The sequence below is a fragment of the Candoia aspera genome, chromosome 5 (genome assembly GCF_035149785.1).
Source record: "Candoia aspera isolate rCanAsp1 chromosome 5, rCanAsp1.hap2, whole genome shotgun sequence".
Classification (NCBI taxonomy): domain Eukaryota; kingdom Metazoa; phylum Chordata; class Lepidosauria; order Squamata; family Boidae; genus Candoia; species Candoia aspera.
Genome location: NC_086157.1, coordinates 25,784,047 through 25,806,452, shown reverse-complemented (window position 1 = coordinate 25,806,452; position 22,406 = coordinate 25,784,047). Strand labels below are relative to the sequence as shown.

The following is a 22,406-nucleotide window of genomic DNA, read 5'->3' as shown; positions in this document are numbered from 1 at the left end:
GGTGACTTTGTCTGCTGACACAATCAATCAGAAATGTCATTGAGCAAGTACGTAGAATGGATTTAGTTCCTTGGTTTCTGAGGAGTTGCAGACGATAAAGCACTTAGGTTAATGTGCAGATGTCAAATGTCTTGTTACAAGCTTGAAAACAGATAAAGGTCCAGCTTTTGGTTTACTCTAGTGATAAAAGCATCAGGTATATGCTACAATACTACACAATGATTGTTGTGTTCACAGAATTTCTGCTGATCTACTCTTAGAATCCTTTCCCCAAAGACTCATCATGATCAATCTGCAAAGCACTTCAAATTAGGAAAATCTCTCTACAAGGAATAGAGACAGGGCCTTTATCTAAGGAACCTAGATTTTTTGAACCTATATAGATACCACCCAATTTTTAAACATCTGTTCCTGGCCAGAATGTTAGAGGGAGTAACAGTTTTTTCCCTCTGGTATAAATGTCTTACTGAAGTTACCTTCAAAGGATTTTTTAAACAATTATATTAACCACACATACTTTTCATGCTATAGACTAAAATTCTTCCATGAGGAAGCTCTGTTGTACATTGTTTCCCCAAAAATTCTTAACTACAGATTCCAATTAGAGAGTCTAATCTTGTGGGTGAATTTTGCAAATAATTTGCAAATAATTTGCCATTAACCAAAGAAATGCTGTTCTTTACATTTTAAACATCATTATTTTTAATTTCACCCGGGATGCATTCCTTTGCCTAACAAAAGTTAGAAGTAGCAAAATTATCTCATATTCAACACCAAGAAAAACTTACGGCACCTCAAAGACTAACACATTTATTGTTAGTTATTAAGGTGCCACATTGTTAGCAGATTGTCTCTGAAAAAGAACTGAATCTAGGCAAATTCTAACTTCTTTCAGAAGCAAAGCAAGCTGAAATTGTTTCAAGCCCAGAGCCTAGGATAGGTTTGGTAAGAAGGAAAGCAGCCCATTACACATTTAAACAGAATGTCACATTCACAAGTAGCCAGCATGGACTTCTGCAGTTCCAGCTAATTCCTGAACAGCCTGAAACTGGCCAGGGACCCTTTTCCAGACTGCATTTGAAGTGACTTTGCTGATATAATTCTTAGGCTCTTAAGGAGAAATTGCTCGTTGTTTACTCCTTGGTGACATCCCCTGCCAAAGCTCTTCCAACAAACATTACTCTCTAATGGTTTTGCTAAAACAGTCTTATTTTTCTTCTGCAGTTATAGCCATCTGGACATAACATCATGGCTTTGTACATTTCTCAACCCAAGTGCCTTATTCATGCAGTGGATACAGACCAACTGGCAGGGATGGGGTTATTGCATGTTGGTAGAAACAGCATTCATTCTAGCCACAGTCATTCCTTCCCTTTAAACAAAGTAACAAGGAGCTGAATACTATGCATGGGTATATAGATCAGATTACATTTCAGTAAAATCATAGTAACCTAAATGCACTTAACTGTGCTACATTGGGACAAAACAATTACGGTTGGATAGATAGGCATGGAACACCATTTTTTCCCTAATGTCATTTCAGCTAAAATATGCCTGCAATCCCTGACTAAGGATAAGGAAGCTTCTATGAGAGGAAAGAACTTGTGAAACATCACTGCCACCTAAAGTTCAAGTTTAGGCTGCCCAGGGACATTTTTCTCTTCCTTTACACACCTCAGTAAACTGGATCAGCTGTGTACTCCAACCATGCTCCATCAAATTCTGTGATCTGACACTGCTTAGAGACGTAGGTGCCAATTCGGTGGAGCTGTCTGGTAGCCATGGATGACTGATTCTCAAGAGAGACTATAAATCAGGAAAACTACCTTATCTCTTGGGAGAAAAACATCTAAATCTTCAGAGTGAAGACAATGGAGAGAGAAAGAGAGAAAGACACAGACAGAGAAAACCGCTTTCTTTCTACCACTTCTTCTCCTGTCACTTGCAAGTAAGGAAAGGGAATTGGTAGGGAGTAACTGGATGTGCGCCTGGATTTTAGCATTAAAGTTTTTAGAGAGTAGAATGATTGGGAGATAATATTTTTCCAATAAACCAGGCACTTCTGAATTTGAAACTCAGATTGTCCTCACACCACCTCCATTTTAGCTTCAAGTAGCAATTCTGACCAGTAATTTGAGGTTGCTATGGTGTCACTTTAAATAACTCATTCTTTTCTATAGAAAATTCTTAGTATTGTCCTGAAATAAAAACAGGCCCACATATAAAAGATTATTATTTCAAAGGAATCAAGGCAATTTAGCTACCTCCTCCAATGCGGGTACTCAAAGCAATAACATATGTAGGGGAGAGGGGGGTTTCTGAAGAAGGATGCATAATGATTCCCCAAATCAAACAGTTTTACAGAATGCAGTTTATGTAAACTTAAAAGTAATCAAAATCAGTTTTATTCAGCTGCAAGTAAATGAAAGGATTACCTACTCTGCTAGGGTGGTGGAGGTTTGCTGCAGGGAAATAATTACTTTTCCGATTGTTAAAAACTTCAAAGATCACGTAATATACATGTTTTGAAAGGACCATGCATTAAAGAATTTCAACATTTATTATTTAGGGCAATAATGTGCCATTTGCACTGATCAGTATACTTGATCGCTCTGCATTTGAAAATTAGCCCACATATAGAGCTGAGAGGACAAGAAGGGAGAGCTCTGAAGTGGTAGAATGGGCTATATAATTTCAGATAATAGTCAGAGCAAGTACAATTGTTTATGTGTTTCTGGATGAAGTAATAAAAAATGTATTAAAGATAAGACTGGCTTGGAATTTCCTTCCTTATTTGCAAATTGTGGGTGTTTTTTTTTTTTTTGAGAGCACTTAAAAGGCTGAAGTAGCAATCCTTTTGATAACCACTGTTCTCTATAGAAATATCCTATGGCTTGTATAGATTAAAGCTTGAACGTATGAATGTTCTTGTCTACAGGGAATTGGGCTTGAAATAACATACAGTATAAACATTGACAAACAATGTAATTCAATATCATAGTTATTACAATCACTGTTTTACGGAACTATTCTTTTTATTTAAAGTTTCAGTCTCATGGGAGACAAAATCATATATCAATAGGTTTTTCCTTTTTCTGGGAACACTGACAGATAATGAGGAAGAACTTTCCTCCAGTGTAGTGGGAGCTCCTCTGCAAGCTAAACTTGTCTTCTACAGGTAGTCCTTGTTTAGCAGCAGCAATTGGAGCCGGCAACTTGGTCATTAAGTGAAGCGGTCACTAAGTAAAAATTCATGTGTCTGCGACTGTGCTTATGATTTTACTTCAGCTTTTCTTTGCTTTATAGCGTCAGAGGGATACGACCCCAAACAGCTGGGTGAGTCCAAATGGCAGGGAAAGTTTCCAGAACTTGACTCGTAAGGAAGCCAGGTAAAAGGGCAAATCTTACAGCCCTTTCCCCCCACTCCTCCACCCTTTGGAACGCTCACCCTGGTGCTGGAATAATTAGCAAGAAGAGAATTAATGTATTTACATTCATTGGAGAGGAAGGGATTACAAGAGAGTAAGCAGGCACACAATGGGGAATAACCCTTGAAAGGAATGGGCTAGTGCCAGCTGTTTGCCTAGTGCTCTCCTGGCTGCAAGCCAGGAGCCGCTAAGGAGGCAAACAAAAGCCTTCAGTGTGAAACCTATTAGGGTCTTGTCGGTGTCAGGCAGCAGCGCCAACGGGCTGGAGGGTTCTAATCAACTAATTGGTTTTAGGCCCTCAAGACCTGGTTATGTAATCAGGTCTGGGGCTCCCAGGGAACCAGAGACCTGCTTAGATGGCTCCATTGTTGAGGGGGCCATTTTTATCCTTCCTTGTTTAGGGTTTGTATTTTTGCTTTTTATGATATTTATTATAAGGCTTTTATATCTTTATCTACTACTATATTTACTGTTTTTATATGATCGTTGTATACAGCCAGAGTCACCTTTGGTGAGAAGGGTGGCTATATAAATTGGATTAATAAATAATAAATAAATAAATAATAAATAATTACGGTCACAGAGCTGAGCTTGTTAACTTGTGGTTAGCACTTTTTAGGGACACACTGCACTGCACAGAAAGCAGCTCAGGAAGAGATAGTTTGTTTAGGCAATCTTCCTGCTCTGTGAGGGGGCAGGGAAGAAAGAATATGAGCTCAGGCACAGGACAACACATACTGACTGTAATGGCAAACACGTGACTGAGAGAGAGAGAGACAATGCAAAGGCTGTAAAAGCAGGCATTGGTTGCAAAGTTACTTTTTCATCACTGTTGTAACTGCAAATGGTCATTATCCAAGGCAGTTGCTAAATGAGGACTACCTGTACATGCTACAGTTCATTAAAGGCTAGCTACCAGAATATAGGATCAGAACTAGTTTTATCAATTGGAGCTGGGCAGAGATCCTCCTGACCACAACCTACACCTGCCCATCAAGCAGTAGGTGTGATTCAGGAAGACTCCCAAGTCATAGACCTGCTCTCTTAGTACCTCCCTCTTAAGTGTCAACTCTGGACAGACTGGAAATAACAGTGGGTCAATAATAATTCCAGGAGGTCAACTATAAATCCATCTTACTAGGACTGAACTTCAGCTTCCTTCATCCCATCCTGCAGGCACTGACAAGGCTACATAGCATCACTAGCCTAGTGTAGGTGGTAACATCATATCTACTCAGGAAGTCACTGAGCCAGTGAAGAGCAGTGCCTCTAACCCCAGCCCTTGGACATGGTCCAGAAGGATATTATCGTCAATGATACTAAAGACCACTGAGAAGTCTAATAGGACCAGAAGGGATGCAGTCCCCCATCCAGGTCCTGGCAGAGGTCAACCACCAGTGTGAACACTGTGTCAGTCCCATGCCAAGGTCTGAAACCAGACTGGAAAGATCAGAGAATCTGCTTCCTCTAGAGTGGTCTGTAGTTGGTTCCGTACAACCATCTCAGCAACATTTCCCCAAAACAGAAGTTAGAGACAGCTTGGTAGTTGTCCAATATGGCCAGATCTAGAGAAGGCATCTCGATGATGTTAGTAGGATTACCAGAGTTTAATCCTTGTTCTGTAGATAAGGCTCCCAGGGTGCTGGAAATAGGAGGGGTCAGATCAAGCTGTCAGACTTCACAGTGGGTCTGGCACTAAATCTCAGCTCTTCAGATGCTTATTTGGGAACAAGCTTACTTGGCAGAAAATTCAGATATGACTTTGCTAGATTAGACTCTTTCTTGCAAATAAGTATGGAGCCACATATACAAAGATAATTTGCTCTCTGCACTTCAAAGGACTGAAAGTCTGTACTCCAGGGTTTTTTCCTCCTACTTTCTGAATTAGTGGATATTTGGCAGTTTGCTTGGTGGCTTGGTGGCACAGTTATGTTTACATAAAGGTCCTATCTAGCCTGAGAACCACTGGTTGCTGTCTTGCCAAAGTTAGTGTTTACATTTTAGAGCTGTGAAAACCATGTAACTCACAAATAGGAAAGGCCAGGGAGAATTACAATGTACTAAATTTTTTTTTCTAAAAAATCTGGGGATGAAAAAGAATCTCCACATCGTCCATATGCAAGCAATGATTTCATCTTTTTAAACGTATATTCATTCCTGTGAGAATTAAGCAGATCATTTAAATATGTTCAGAGAAAGCAAAAACAGTAAAGAAGATGAAAGCAGTTGTGCAGTGAATAAATTGGGTATCACCTTGAGCGCTTGATAAGCAGAAAGCATAATTTATAGTTTTAATAAATAAATAAAGCTTATTTATTCATAGGGTTATGGGCTGCTCAGAGCTGGTTGCCTGGAGTGGACTATAAGCCCTGTAAAAATACATACATACATATATAATACACACTAATTGGAATAAACATTCTTAATTTTGAATTCTTTACAGCCCTGAGAAAATCTACTGGTTTATCTGGAAATAATTTGTAGTTTTAAACTATTTTTGAGTCATGCTGGATTTTAGAAGAATTTAGCAGCACCATTACAATTAAATGTTAATTTCTTCTACTAAGCTTGATCTGTAGGTTAACTATGTCCAATATTTCAAATCTCATCAAGCTGAAAACAGGCATTTCAATCACAGTGTAGGGTCCTCTAGACTTTTAACACAATTATAGCAATCAAAGGGTGCTGCTGACAAAAATGGTCGCATTTGTTAGACACCACAGATGATGGGTTTGGATAAAATGGAAAGCTGAGGAGGCACACAGAAAAACTAGAATACTGGTTTCAAAGAGAGGAAACAAGGGAGGGAGATATGGGGACACATGCTCCCAGCATTTAATGTGTCTTTCTGAAAATTTAACAAATATCAATTCTTTAAACATTTCACAACATTCTTATAGCTGTTTTGCCCAGACAGACCACTATACACCTCAGATTTCATTTTACATGAAATTTGGTGTCAGTTCTGAACAAGAACAGTAATCAAAATGCAGTAAACAAAAACAAACATTTTAGCAGAGTTATATAGTGCATGTCTGTTTGCATGTCTGCTATATCCAGTGTTTCTGGCTTAAGAAAATCATCCCGAACAGCTATGACAGAGCGTTACACCGAAATCACAAAGTTAACTAAGGGTGGCTAACTAAAGATGGCTACTTAGGAAAAGATACTTAGGTTGCAACCCTGTCTGTCTGTCCGTCCATCCATCCATCCATCCTTCCTCCCATCCACCTGTACACCTTGGAGCAAGACCCACCAAACTCACTGGGCCCATGTTTGGTGGACATGTAGACTGTTCTGTCAGTTCTACCCAAGAACAACAGTGTTATAAAAGAAACAATGTAGACATCCATCCATCCTTCAGGGGGAAATGGAAAAAATATGTTTAGTATATTGTCTATACATATAGGAAGATGAAGCTTGCATTTTTAATGCAGATGTCTGCAGTTTCCATTTTTGTCCAACACCTGCAAAGTACATTGTGGACTTGCTTTGGGCACAGCCAGTCATACCATTAAGGAGACTGAAGAAACTGCCTCCAGCAACAGCAGGAATTGCTTCTGGCTGTTCCTCAAATGTCCCCCAACATAACAGCAAACTGGATACCCACACTGGATTTAATAAACAGATTTATTTATTTATTTATTTTTATCTTGCCTTAATTATTTTTTATAAATAACTCCAGGCAGCGAGCATACCTAATACTCCTTCCTCCTCCTCCTATTTTCGCCACAACAACCACCCTGTGAGGTGAGCTGGGCTGAGAGAGAGTGACTGGCCCAAGGTCACCCAGCCAGCTTTCATGCCTAAGTTGCCCCAAATTATTTATCTGGAGCAGTTCCATTTTTTAGAATAAACACACATAAACATGCAAGTAAGAGTTCCCCGATGGGACAAATTAGATAGATAGATAGATAAAGTAAACATCAGTTTAATCTAGATTTATGTAAATGGCATAGATATTGCAAGAACCTGGGGTCAGATGAAGCTCAATTAATCTGAAAAATACTATTTGTTGTGAAAGAAATATTTGGTCCCTCCCCTTGCTCCTCCCCTTTTTCGGACACAATGAAATTCTGAAAGAAAACAGGGTATTAACTCCTTCCTGCTCTTCTTTCCCTTCTTAACCTGGAGTTTGCCTCTTGCATAGTCAGTCTACTCATCTGCTGGAGTGCATGTTTTCTAACTCTGATGATCGTGTTCTGCCCAGTTTTAAAAGTCTCTTTTATATGAATGTTGTAACTTTTATCTCTCTTGGCTGTCCTAACAGTCAGGAACCACGCTGAGATGAGGAATAGGTCTCTAGTGTTTTATTACTGCTACATTAGACAGAAAATCCTACCAAACTGAAGAAGCGTGAGAAAACCCAAACAGATAAACACCAAAAGTCAAGGCGGGTCTGTTCTGTGTCTCTTTGAATGGCTGCTCAACTCCTCACTACTACGCATGTGTTTTCCCCCTGGATAGGGGCCCCCTCCTGCTCACCATCAGCGCTCATGACATCGGCTCACCATAATTCAGTCATAACTGTGCCAGTACAGTAAAAATGTAAGAACTGTTTCTCCGATACTGGTTTTATTTTGCTTTGCATCTTGATGAAGAACATGAGTTTGCCTATATTTTTAAGGGGGTGGGCTAAGTTTTTAATAAATTGGGCAGTGCCTTCGTAACACTCCCACAAATGAACTCACAGCCAATCAAGGTTGCTCCAGGACTCCTCCTGGTCTAAAAAAGCTACAGATATCAGTACTGTAGTGTGTAACAAGAGGCTGGTTCTCCTTTAGCATGGCTGTGTCATTGAGCTTCGTTGATCATAGCTTCCTGGGTCTTCTCTACTTAATTTTCTAAAGTTGAATGGAAAGTAGTTCAGGGAAATTTATTTATTTATATACATAACACTTATTGATTTAACCAAAAATTATCTCTCCTCGAAAATGCATATTCCGAAATTTTAACTCATGGGAATTTGAGCTTTGTCTAAATTTCAGCTGCCTCTAATATTTAAAAGTCACCAATGACTTGATTTTGAAATGACTTAAACAGTCCACTGTCATGAAAGTTTGACACTCAATTCATAATGAGCCAAAACGGGGAAACATAAATTTCCTCTTAACCTTTTATGTTCAAAATTTTGATTATACATTATTCATATATGATTTGTTGGAGGCAGATGGATGGAAAAGGTATCTGAAAGGCCCCGTCATTAACCCAGATAACAAATCATATTGCTGGTTATTACAAGAGAAAATAATCTTGGGTAGACACCTGCTAGACAGCATTTGGTGTATCTTTTCACACTAAGCATGCTCTATACTTGTTATCAAAAATACATTTTGCAACAGAAACAAAAAGGAGATGAAATAGTATTATAGAACTGAATTTTCCTTCCGTTTACCAAGAGTAGAAATAATAACAACAGCTAATCATACAAGATAAAAAGAATACATTATTTCCAACAGAGCCAGGGAAAGAGATCTTTTGAAACCTGGAGTTTAAATTAACTATTTTCCTGAGACACAGAACTGCAGTTTGACAGCAGCAGCAATTTATGGTACTTATACAGTGATTGAGTGATAATAGGAACAGCAAATAATGTTTCCCAATGAGTTCCTTGACAGTGTGAGTGTGCATGTGTGTGCATATACACACACACCTATACAGAGATATATGTATTTATATCAATATATCTCTATCTCTGCATGAATGATATGCTCTTAATAAAGGATAATTTTTAACTGGGTTCAGTTCTTTAAAATAAGATATGCCACCCCTATCCATGGCATCTAAATTACACGGTAGGTAAGTCATATTGTCCATATACTCATAGGAAAAAAAACCAAGGGCAGGGAGGTGAGGGAGGTTTGGGAAATGAAAAATGTATCTTCTTTAGGACTCAGAACAAAACAACCCTTGAGGAATGTTTCTTTGAACTGTTCCAAGGTAGCTGTGTTCCAATGGAACAACAGAGCTAGAGCTTTCTGTATCCAGTAGAACAACACTTGACATGTTTCTAACATTCTAGCCAGAGAATGAGTTCCATCAGTTCTTTTGATGAAAAACTTGATTCCTTTGTCATCAAAAGAACTGATAGCAAACAGTCCCTGCTAAACCGCCCATCAGTCAATTTAAAGAAAATTCATCTTCCGTCCAACCATCCGTCCATCTCCAATATTCTGGCATTTTTTCTTTGTCATATACGGGTGTTAACTGATGGGAACGTGAAGCTGAGGGCTTCTTTTCTTTTTAAAAGAATAGGCTAATCTTCCACATTTATTTCAGTTACGTGATACTGGGCTGCCTGAAGGTCAAACAGAAAAATGAATGCCAGTCCATGCATGAACACATTTTTTTTTCTTTTTATACTTTTAATGTAGGTTAACTGAGCCTTGTAAGAGTCAGATTTAGCATGGTTTATTTGGAGTGGGGAGGAGAGAGCTGGGCACTGTCTGGCTGCCCCAAACCAAAGGGAGTGCAGTTTTTGCTTGATGGAATGAAAACAAGCAAAAGGAAGACAGTTAAGTACTGCTGACAGGAAACCTCCCCAGCCCTCCTCCCTGCCTGCTTGAGCATTTCTTAGTATGCTCAGCAACCCAGAACAAAAAAGAGCATGTGCCTTTGCTCAGCAAAAATGTTAGAAATGCTCTTTTTACACTTGAAGCAGCAAAGGGACAGAAGAACTGAAGAAGAACATGCCACAACCTTTCCTCAGCATAGCATCTTTGCATTTTAAACCATACTCTCATGTCTACACAAATGGGGCATGAGAAAGCAATGAATGCCAAAAACTCAATAAGCCAAATGCACTCAAAATCAAAAGCACTAGGAAATCCAGTGTACAACCAGCCAGTTGAATCAATACAGAGAATGTCTGGAAAAAAACAGAAACAACCCAAACCCTGCAGCATTGGCTTGCTGAGCTGGGTCCAAGTATTGGGGGTAGTGGGGGGGGGGGCGTATGTTTGTCTCTGGAAATACATTCTACGCATTCTCTTTTGGCTTGCTGAAAGTGAAGGTTCCAGAGTGCCTTTGAACATGAAGATTTACTTGAATGCAAGAATGCATTCAAGTAATGCAACCCTTGAGTTCAAGAATGCAACCCTTGAACTCAAGAGGCCAGTCATATGAGTACTTGAAACTCCAGATAGGATCTCTTTGTATTTACATTCAATGTCAAGGCATGACCAACATTTTTTAATGTATAACAGTACATGTCCATGTTCATGTATGCATGTATACATCCCCTGCCCACTTTTGTGCCTTTGAGTCAGTGTTGACTCCTGGCGACTGCCTGGACTTGTGACTGGCCCAAGGTCACCCAGCTGGCTTCATGCCCAAGGCAGGACTAGAACTCACAGTCTCCTGGTTTCTAGCCTGATGTCTTAACCACTACACCAAACTGGCTCCCTTTCGTATTACCAGCATCTTTTATTACCTGCTTTCTCTTGCTGGCTATATACATAAGCCCAGTCATATGAAAAGTGGTATTTTACTTTCTGGCAGCCAGGCAATGGTGCGATGAAGCCCATTGTAGGGCTGAGATTGGAGGACTACGGAAGGGGTGGTGTATGAATCTCACTGAAAGTGAGAAAGGGGCTCACTCAGGTACTGCCTAGTAAGTCGAAAAGACCACCAAGTGAGCCACAGAGAGGCTCATCTGATGAGTGACACTTGGGTGAAGAGAATCATCCCAATATGACTCAGGTTGTGACTGACTTAGAGTATGGCCCGGGTGACTTAGAGTATGATCAGTGACTGGCTCAGAGTATGGTCCCCACCATCAGCCATTTTTGGCAGGGAACAACCTTCTGTCAATATTCTAGAGAGTTTGTTAAGGAGCCTGCCTCTCCTGGCACCTAAATTGTCACAGTAAGTCAGCATCCTGGCATGAATGGAGCGCAAGATGTTACCTGCCATGAAAATAGTTCCTCATTTCAGAACATTTACTGGTGGGCAAGCAATATGCTGCTTGGTGACCACTGCCAAATCTGGCCACAGCTTGGCTCTGGTTGCTCAATCCTGAAAGGGTTTTTCTGGTTTTTCTCACCTTTTTCTGGCATGTTCATATAGAAGTGATAGGAGTGTTTTTGCACCGCTGCCTGAACCAACATGCCACCCCTTGCTTTACCCTGAGAAGGCACTAAGCACGCTGGTCCAGGCCAAGGCTGAAATGCCTGAGCCCTCCCAGGAGAATTCCATGCCATATGTGAATGATATACTGTAGTTATGGATACAGATATTGAATATATCAGCTTCTCATTCTAGCTACATTTTCTGTTATGAAGTTCTCAGGCCAAATAGATTCTGCATTTTTAATTGGACAGGGTTCCCCCCCTGCTGATTTCGCCTGAACATCCAATGCAGAACAAAATCAAGCATTATCAAAGCTATTTCCTAGAAGACATGTACCCTGCAATTTGATTACTGCAGTTCTTCTGGGTTTGTGCTTTGAAGTGCCATGGTTTCATTAAGCATCTTTTCCTACCCCATTTGTGAGGCAAGGCATACCTTTCTTTTCAGAAATGAAGTTCTCTTCATGTACATTATGTTTATCTTTGACTGATGTTTTTATAAAGGTTGGCTAAAGAAACCATATAAAAGCAAATATAAAATTCTCAGCATGCATTATTCACATTTAAGATTAGCCTATACTAATTTTCTACAGCCTCTTTATATCAATTTGAGGCCATTACATATGTATCTAATCTGCAGAGGTTTTGAAGTCACCTAAAATGTTGTAGCCAGAGAAGGACTAATGAAAGCATTAACAGCAATTTCTCTTCCTTTCTGCCATTCACTGCAATTAATCCTACAAGGGCAGATTCCGCTTATGATACTAACTGTACAAATGGGTGTGTACTCTGGAAGTTGGGCATCAGTATAAAACTGACTATATTGCAATAAAAGCTGGAGGAACTCTGCTCACTCTACAAAATACTATCTGGTAATGACTGATGCATAGATCATGAACTTCTTGTTTAACTTAAGAAGGAAAAAAGCAAACAATATTGCAAGAACTCGAAGAAGGAGTTACTGACAGACAGAACTGGCAAATGAAGGAGTAAAACTACTCAAGATATCATTTATTGGGCGATTAAAGGTTGGAAGTGACTGAACAACAAAAATGGAGAATATTGTGTGGAAAACAGGATATATTAAGGAGGATGCTGGGCTAGATATACAAGTTGTGAAGAAAACTGATTTATTTTTTATAAATAGTAAAAAGTAGAGGAAAAGGAACATTTTTAAAATAAAACCATTTTCTTTATAGTTTAATGGAATAAAATAATAAATGAGGTGTGGCACTAACATGGACCAACTGAAGTTAACCCAGATATCTGTATCCAAAGATTACTGCTGCAGTCAGCAGCAGCTTCATCTATGATACCAAATCAAAACAAAATATTTCACTAACATCATAGATCAGATCTATGATACCAAGGGCCCACTGACATGGGTGAGGAACTACAAGAAGGCACTAAATGTGAGCCCATCCATGAGCTCTAGCACTTGCAAAAAAGTGTCTTCTAACAGAAAATCCATGAATCTGACATTACCATAGTTAAATTTATGTTGAATTTTTGGACATTACTTTCCTCATGGTTCATTTAGACCAGTACTCAAGTTTACTTTAGCTTTTAAACAGACCTAAGTCTCCACAATTCACACATTGTTAAGAAATACATTAGAGTTGAGGTAGTGTAAGAGAATTGCACATGACATCTTCCAAGTGAAGAGAAAAACTCACAGTGCTTGCCCAAGGACCTACATGATTATAAATATCTCAAGTTCTAGTCTCCAAACTTACATGCCTGATTATTTTCTTTATATTTTTTTCTTGCATATATTCCACAATGGCAAGATACTAAAATGGACACCTTCTATTCATACGTTATATAGTAGCATTAAAATCTTTGATATCCTTTATATTGTTTCCAGAACAGGAGAAGGCATGCACCCTATAATCAACTACATTTTAAGAAACCGATTTTCCTGTAAAATTCCAATCGCAATTATGTCTATACATCTCGTATAACAAGGATTGGATTGAGGTCTCTATCTCGATGGATACATGGAGACAAACAGATCCAGAGAGAGGGAAAGAATTATTTTACAGGACAAAGAAAATGCACAAACCCCACCCCCCCAGGTAAATATACATTAAACTTAGAGCAGTTTCTAAATCTAAATTGTGGCTATGGGAAATTTTAATTTACTGTCAGCTTCAAACAGCAAGATCCCCACTTGGTTTGCTACTTTGATAGCTTTATTTAAAAAACAACATCATACCTGCAGACATGCTGGAGCTCTGCCCTGAGGCTTATTCACATCAACATCCACCAGCTGCCATCCTCCTGTAGCATCTTCATGAAACATCTGGAGGGGGAAAACACTTGTCAGAACCTATTTATATGCTCAGATCTACAAACAAAACTGGCGATGTTTATTTTGTGACCATCCTTTTCTCTATATTGCATTCTGATAAATCTTTTCTTCTAAGAAGTCTCCTGTTATTACAGAGAATGCAATGCAGACTCCATTTATTTCAAACTGTAAAATTCAGCCACTTTTGTCCTTGAATGGTAACTGATTTGTAGTTAACAGATTTTATAGCTGGAGCTGAACACAAGATCTGCAAACGGGAACCAGTTCAATTTCCTCCATGAGAAATTCTTCCACACAGAAAACTGTATACAACCCACATAAATATAGACATGTTTGACAATAGTACATGGAGATTACAGAATACTAAAAATGTGCATTTACTGCATTAATAAGGTGCAATGAAACATAGAGTGAGTAGGAAATCATGTCATGGCCTTAGGTAAGCCATACTTCCTTCACATATTCTCCTTTCCAGGAAGAGCACTATGGTAAGCTGGCTAACAAATGTCACCTTCCTTCTCTAATTCCCTTTCCGTCATAGGACCCTTGAATGGAAAAGCCCCAGAATGTCTCAGACCCCTTTTTTTCATGACCCCTCCTGCTATTATCATCAACTGCCCCATGGGAAGGATCCTAGAAGTTTATTGGTTTTGAAATAATCTGGCATTTTTATTTACAAATGTTTATTTATTTATTTAAATTTAAAAGATTTGTATGGCCGCCCACCTAAAAACACAATTCTGGGTGGCTCAAAGGTTGATACTGCCTGTAAGCCACTCTGAAAGGCCTGTTAGCCTGAGATCTGGGATATAAATAATTCAAATAGTCCAAATAGTCCAAATAAATAAATAAATAAATCTATATAAACGTCAAGTGTTACCCAATGAATTATGAATATCAGTTACTTGTATGATTGTTACCCATGACAAGATAAATTGCATACTGCATCTGAATTAGAAGAATTTGTAGGGTAGAAACATCACGTAATGTTTGAAACAGAATCTTTATTATAAAATACTATAGGCTACACAACTATGTGCAAATCAACTAGGAGGGAATGTATTGCATAAAAATGACTATAAATAAGTATCACTGTTGCCTGCAAACTGATCAAAACACTATAAAAAAATTATGTAAACCAAAAGATTGCATACCTCACCAAGAAAGAAAAGGCATAATGTACAGAATCAGTTGCAAGATTGCAACCAACACTACATCGGACAAAGAGGATGCCAATTACGGCAAAGGATCAAAGAACACAGAACTTCAACAAAGAACCAACAACAGAAGTACCTATCAGCCATCTACACTTTCAAAATGAGCCCCACATTTGAGTGGGAAAATACAGGAATAATCGCCCAAGCAAATAGCAGAAGAGCCAGATAATTCCTGGAAGCCTACAACTCAAACAAAAGAACCATCAAGGAACAATAGAACTAGACATGATTTACCACCCAATCAGGCACATTCACAAAATCCAAACCATTCACAACACGCTAATAATCAGGACAGAACTAACACCAAGTCTAATCACCAATCAATGGACACTTCCCAAGAAACATCCAATCATCAACCAAACACACAGAATTTAAATTCCACACAAAGTATAAATACAGCAAGGCAACCCCAATTTCTGGACTGTTGCACCAAGGAAGCTTCACTGGAACATGTTTGCGGCACTCGAGATCTATACTTCAGTGCACATCTTCCTGAACCCGTAAGACCCCATAGAAAGTATGTACAGACAGCCTGGGCTACCATTACTCCAAGATATCACGAAGCCTAAATTGCTGTTCTTTCATACACTAATCACAGTTCAAGCCCTCTTTTTCTTTAACTAGGATTTCCTCAATCCAGTGAAAGTGCAAAATGAAAAAAAAAGCATTCATATATATGATTGTAATGACAACTGACAAATTATATATGTACTGTTAGTAGTTTTAGATAAAAAAAACTAATGTTTACCACACACATACATTTATGCATATATGAATATCATATATATGAACATTTAGCCAAGATTACCTGGGTAGTTGCTGTTGAAGTTGTACTGCTTCTGGACCCCCACATTTGTTGAAACTGCACACGGATTTCAGCAAATGTTTCGATGATGACCGCAATAAATACATTCTATAAAAGAAAGTACATATATGTAGGGAGGAAGGCAAAGACTATTTTCAAAGCCTGCTTAGTTGGACTCATCCCACACCATAACACAACAACATAGGGCCATTACTCTATGGGAAGGTGCCTAGGAGAACCTCTGTGGTTTTAAATAATATTTATTTTGGGGAGGGAAGATGGCCACTGACTGGTGGGTCATACTGTTGTATCTACCTGCTATTCGTATTTCTTTTTTTCCCTCCTCATTTTTGGTAGCAAGACAGCATATTTTATTTATTTTCACTACAACAATATAAGAAATAAACTGTTCCTCCACTGGAATGAAGATGGGGAATATGAATAGCAACAGCACAAGAAAGGAAAAGAAAATTAAGCATGGGGCAAAACGAAATCCAAATGAAATCACTCTCGGTCCATTAACCTTCAGGATAATAGTTCTCCCAATACACACATTTTATTTATTTATTTATCTATCTATCAAATTTGTCACCACCCATCTCCTCCGAGCAGAGGAACACATATACATGCAAGCATGCCAGAACATCTTTTATGTCATTATTCAGCTTGTTTTCTAATCTGTATCTCTCTTCTGTTTCCCCTTATTACCAGTTTTGATAAGGTTCTTGTTTATGTACCTTAACAAGCCAGGCAAGGAAGAAAATTAAGGTGATGAAATAGAAATAGGACCGCCATCGGGGAAAGCTGTCAATTGCTCGGTACATCAAGAAGACCCAACCTTCTTGAGAAGCAGCTTCATAAACAGTAAATATGCTTGTTCCTGTAAAGGGTAAAAAGAAAGAAATGTTCAGTGCAAATTAAATGAATCATTTTAAAAAATAAGCACCATCTTCCCTTAATGTCATTTGCCTATCTATGTGTCAGCCTTACCAGGTAGAACAGACAGGAAACACGACCAGATAAGCTAATTCTACTTTATTGTAAAGCTACATTAATAGAATCTTGCAAGTCTGAAAGAACAAATGTCCAGCTGTCTCCTTTATAGCCAAGAAACTAGGGAGGGTCCCTCCTGAGTCCCTTGCTCCGCCCACTATCCAGCTCTGGGCTGTTCCCACTCTTACCTGACCGTTCCCTAGGCAGCATCTCTTCGCCCCATCTCCCAAGGTCTTTCCCACATACCATTACACTATGAAACAGACTTCTGCATCCCAAAAAAGCTAACCAATTTTCCCTCTATAAATCTTTTGATAGGCTTTCATCTGCTGTGCAAGCATAATTGTCAGTATGTGATCCTATAGATATATTAAAGTAACTATGGGTATGGCTGAATTCAAAATGCTGAAGTATTTATAATCAGGATTTGTCTTTTTCTATAATTCAGGCACCTAAGCATCTAATAATAATAATACTAATAATACTAATACTAATAATAATAATAGAAAGCATTATCCCTTGTATCATAGATGCCCTCCTACTTGCTTACATCCCCAGTGAAAACACAAATTCTGACATTCTAAAATTAAGGCAGTTATTAAGCTTTTCACAATGTATGGAAAGCAAAAGAAAATGAGAAATAATTTAAAACAAAAAAAAATGTAAAGTGTATACAACTAAGCTAAATGTCCATGAATTTTTCTTTGCAAGGATATGCATTTGCATTTCCTTCTCTCTGGATTTTTTTTAAACTATCCAGTCCAACGTAATACTTAATCCAAGTATTAAGTTGGAATGAGTCCAACTTAATACTTGGATGAGAGCTCACCAGACAATATTAGTGATCTAATATTGTCTGGTGAGCTCTCATCCAAGTATTAACCAGGCCTGATTCTTCTGAGTTTTTCAAAATCAGTCCAATACTGTATGGTTAAGTATAGCTGTCTAGCTGGGTATAATTAATCTGATGCTTTTTATTTTGCTACTGCAAAGGTTTAATGGCTACTATTTTTTTTATGGTTTTGCTTTAGTAATACCATAACTGTATATACATTAATTCAGAATATTTCACCAACAGAATAATGTAGATTTCTTCTATATTTCCATTATAAGGCAAAGGAGATCTGTGACTCAAACTGGGTGGAAAGTGATGGGAAGATGCACCTCCAACATTATATTCTCTGAAACATTAAACCTACATGCCTTTGATTAGCTATACAGTTAATTTGTATCTCATTCTTCCTTTAATGAATTCAGCTGTCATACACGATGCTCTCATTTTATCCTCCCAATTTCTCTATAATATAAAGAAACAAACAGCATGATCCAGCCTTAACTGTACAGTTTTTCTTTCAGAAATATTTAGTTGTGGGCAAGGGGCCCTCTCCTAAGGCTATGTATGTATTAGCTCTCTGCCTTCTGTTTTAGTTTTTGGGAATGCAGGCTAGCAATTTGCAGGGGGAAAACAAGCTATTCCTGGTTTTTAAAGTGGCAAATCATACATGCTCTTCCAAAATCACTCAATCTTTCCTAGGTGATCAATCAAGTGGCTGCCAACTCTTTGACCTGAACACCGAAAAAGCCTTAGAGGTAGTACAGCTAACACAAGTTTAGGAATACGTAAGTTTTTATCAGCCAATCCAAGGAAGGTAAGTATCACTTTTATTACGGAACCATTTTAAAGACATCCCACACAATACGCCCCATTTATCAGACTGTGATTACTATATTAACGTATATGCTTTGCATATTGCATCTGGATGCTACAGTCTAGAAAACATTTTTTTTTCATCTTTTACTGTGGAGTCCTTGGTGCTCTCTGAGCCTTGTTCTTTTCTTGAAGATGTTTCATTGGCAGACAAGGCAACATCTTCAGTGGAAAGAGGGAGTGGGCCTTGCTCTCTGTTTATATAATGTGGGTTGTCTAGCTTGTGTTGGTGGAGGTGTTGTTCTCTCCTTGGGAGTTCTTTGATTGGGCTGTTGTTTGCTGCTTGGTTGATTGCCTGAGTTAATAGTTCTTTGATTAGGGTATATTGTGCTGTTTGATTGTTCATCTGGTGTTAATCCTAGTGTTAAACTTTGCATATCTGGGTGTTGATTGCTGGCAAGGGAGTGTACTGGTCTTTTGGCTTTTCTATTGTCTCTTTTGAATGGTATGTAAATGTTGTTTACCTCTATGTGTCTGTTGATGGCTGCTTTGTCTGAGTGCCAACCTTCCAGGAATTCTCTAGCATTTTTGGATTTGGCTTGGTTTAGGAGGCTCACAGTTTCCCAGTTGAAAGTATGATTAAGTCTGTCCATGTGTTGTGAGATTAAGGAGTTTTCATCGTGTCTTCTGACTGCTAGTTGGTGTTCGTAGATACGCTCTGCCAGTTTTCTGCCTGTCTGTCCTACATAGTGGCTGCTACAGTCCTTACACTGTATGTTGTAAATAACTCCTGTTTTTTCTTCTTGTACTACAGGGTCTTTTGGGTTACTTAAGATGTTTTGAAGAGTTTTAGTTGGTTTATGCACTACAGTGATGCCATGCAGTTGTAACAGTCTGGTGGTGGTTCCTGAGATGTTTCTGATGTATGGCAGTGTTACCCTTTTCCTAGCTTCTGTTGGTTGGGTTGTAGTGGGTTGAGTGGTAAGGTACTATTTGATAAAGTTGAGGGGGTATCCATTTTGCTGGAAGACGCTGTATAGATGATCTGTTTCCTTTTTCTGGTGTTCTGGATTGCTGCAGTGTGTAAGTGCTCGTCTGAATAATGTTCTTACATAGCTTCTCTTGTGTGAGGTTGGGTTGTTACTTTGGTAATGGAGCAGTTGGTTAGTGTGGGTTGTTTTCCTGTAGACTTGTGTTTCTAAGTTGCCATCATTTCCTCTACTGATGTGAAAGGTAGTGTGTTGTTGTTTTCTTCTTCCCTTGTGGATTTTATTCCATTGAAGATGTTGTTGATGGTTTTCATCTTTTACTGTATTTCTTTTCAGTTATGTTCCATTGTGTTACATTTTGCCTACAAATTAACACATATGTTCTTTCTGTGATACCAGCCTCTTTAAAATTATGCTAAGAACTATAAAAATAAATGCTATGAAACTGACATTTGGAACATGAATGAATACTTCAGGATGACATACATGATCTGAGTTGTTGGGATATTTAAAAAACAGTTTGTCTCCAGGGGCTGAATAGCTACATATCAGAATGTCAAATCAAAAACATCTAAAACAGACTATTCTGACATTCTGGAAAATATTTTTTTAATGTTGACATTTGCAAAACAGCACCCTTTGTTTTGAAGCAGGATTTCTTATAAATTAAGACTTTCTGCTTTTTGTTTTTCATTCCCATTGTGCCCCTGTATCTTCTTAAGGAAACAGCCTGATTCATGCTAAAAAGAAGCAAAAATCTGACAAATACCTATTGTGAAGGTGAGACATGCCTGTAATGATACCTTATATGTTGCAATCTGTCTATCAGTTCTTTCTTGGAATCCTGAAGATGGGGTGAATGGCCCTCAGCCACCCCACAAGACCATATGATTATATGAGCAGAATTAATTATGGGAGGTTTTATTTCTGGATATGTGGGCAGACTTGAAGTTTCAAGGTTTTAATTATGGTGTTAAAGAAATCGCAAGGGATTTTACTGAGCCCTACAATCCTCCTCTCAGATGAAATTCAACAGCTGTTCCCCCAAAAAAATTAGAAATGGGGAGATTGCTTACATAACACACCTATCCGTGTACTATACAGATACACACATGTATACTGTACATATACACACATACACATGTATAGACATATAGTGTGTACACACACACACAGAGTATGTATGTGGGATGTGAAAGAAAGAAAGAAAAAAAAAGAAAGAAAAGAAAAGAAAGAAAGAGAGGGCGGGAGGGCGGAATTGGGGTTTTTCTACATTCTGATTAAAGCAAGAACAGAAGACAGTTTCCTGGACTAACAGGAAAGCCATTTTCAGATACAAACAATTGTCACTGCTACTTCTATTATAAGGTTCATTAGCACTTTCAGAGGCTAGAAAGAAAATATGGACAAGCTTTGCCAAATCCATAATTCCATCTTCCTTAAATGAGCCACAAAGAACATTCAGGAGCAAAATCCACATCTTCCCTCAGGCTGAGGACCACACTTAGTCTTGAAGGGCATACTTTTATGAAGGGCATACTTTTCAAGAAGTAGATGAAGCCAAGAACAGAGGAACAGGCTCAGAGTCCATAAGTAAAAGTTTGAGAGATTTAATGAGTCTTCCTAATCTCAGCTGAGCCTGCATATACACACACAGAAGACACAGAAGACACTCTGCTGACATGGCTTCCAAGCACCCTCTCAATGGTTTACAGAACTCAATTGGCCACATTCCTGTTACTCAAATGGTCACTTTCCTTGGATCAGGAAAGATGGAATGATCCAGGGATGAACAGTATAGCAGAGTTCACCCCAACCTAAACAAAACAAGGGGACTGAACTGCAGTTTCATATGTTATTACTTTTTTAAAAGTCTATAAGCTACGGGGAAGTTAAACGTTCATGTAGATGGGTTAGTCTGCAAAAAAAAGTATGAATGTGATGTGCCCATTATTTATTTATTATTATTCAAATTTATTATTCAAATTTAATTACTGCCCATCTCCCTCAAGAGAGGGACTCTGGGCAGTTTACAATAAAATCAAACTACGATCGTAAATGTTAAAATCTCATAAAACCAGACACAGTACAATTATTATAAAATGAAATAAATAAATATAAAATCCAAAAGGGTATAAAATTCCAAGCTGGTGGGAGGGACTCTAGGGTGCGAGCCACCCCCAAGAATGGTTGCCCACTTTTCCCTGCCAGGTGAGATGGCAGAACCAAGTCTTCAGGGCCTTCCAGAAGGTCAGGAGTGAAGGGGCTTGCCTCACCTCTGATGATGTTCCAAAGGGCGGGGGCCACTGCAGAGAAGGCCGTTTCCTGGCCCCCGCCAGATGAAATTCTCTTATGGATGGGATCTGTAACATGCCCTCTCTGGATGATTGAGTGGGGCGGGCTGATGTAATGGGGATGAGACGGTCCCTCAGGTAACCTGGCCCCATGCCATGTAGGGCTTTAAAGATCATAACCAACACCTTGAATTGGACCCAGAAGCAAACTGGCACCCAGTGCAGTTTGAGCAGCAAAGGTGTTATATGTGCCGACCTAGGGGAACCAAAAATGGCTCGCGTGGCTGCATTCTGGACCAGCTGAAGCTTCCAGATACTCTTCAAGGGTAGCCCCATGTAGAGCGCATTGCAGTAGTCTATATGGGAGATGACCAGGGCATGAGTGACTGTTTGGAGGGCTTCTTGTTCCAGGAACGGGTGTAACTGGCACACAACCTGAAGTTGTGCAAATGCCGTCCTGGCCACGACTGCCACCTGCTCTGCGAGTAGGAATCGTGAGTCCAGGAGAACCCCCAGATTACTCACTGAGTCTGTCTGGGGCAGTGCAACCCCATCCAGAACTAAAGATGACCATTTCCCGGAAGACGAGGCGCCATCTATCCACAGCCACTCCATCTTGCCAGGGTTCAGTTGAAGCCTGTTGTGCCCC

At 39.0% G+C, this 22,406-nt stretch overlaps 1 protein-coding gene across 3 annotated transcripts in view; it reads right to left on the bottom strand.

The window, feature by feature from the left end:
• Nucleotides 1-22,406, bottom strand: part of NALCN (sodium leak channel, non-selective) — a 223,252-nt gene that overhangs the window by 105,887 nt on the left and 94,959 nt on the right. For 2 of the 3 annotated variants that reach the window (XM_063304799.1, XM_063304800.1), the window contains exons 7-9: nt 16,571-16,713; nt 15,837-15,941; nt 13,716-13,802 (exon numbers count right to left, since the gene is read on the bottom strand). In XM_063304799.1, the coding sequence (XP_063160869.1) occupies nt 13,716-13,802; nt 15,837-15,941; nt 16,571-16,713 (335 nt within the window). The remainder of the gene's footprint in view (nt 1-13,715; nt 13,803-15,836; nt 15,942-16,570; nt 16,714-22,406) is intronic. The other variant, XM_063304801.1, reaches the window with a different exon arrangement.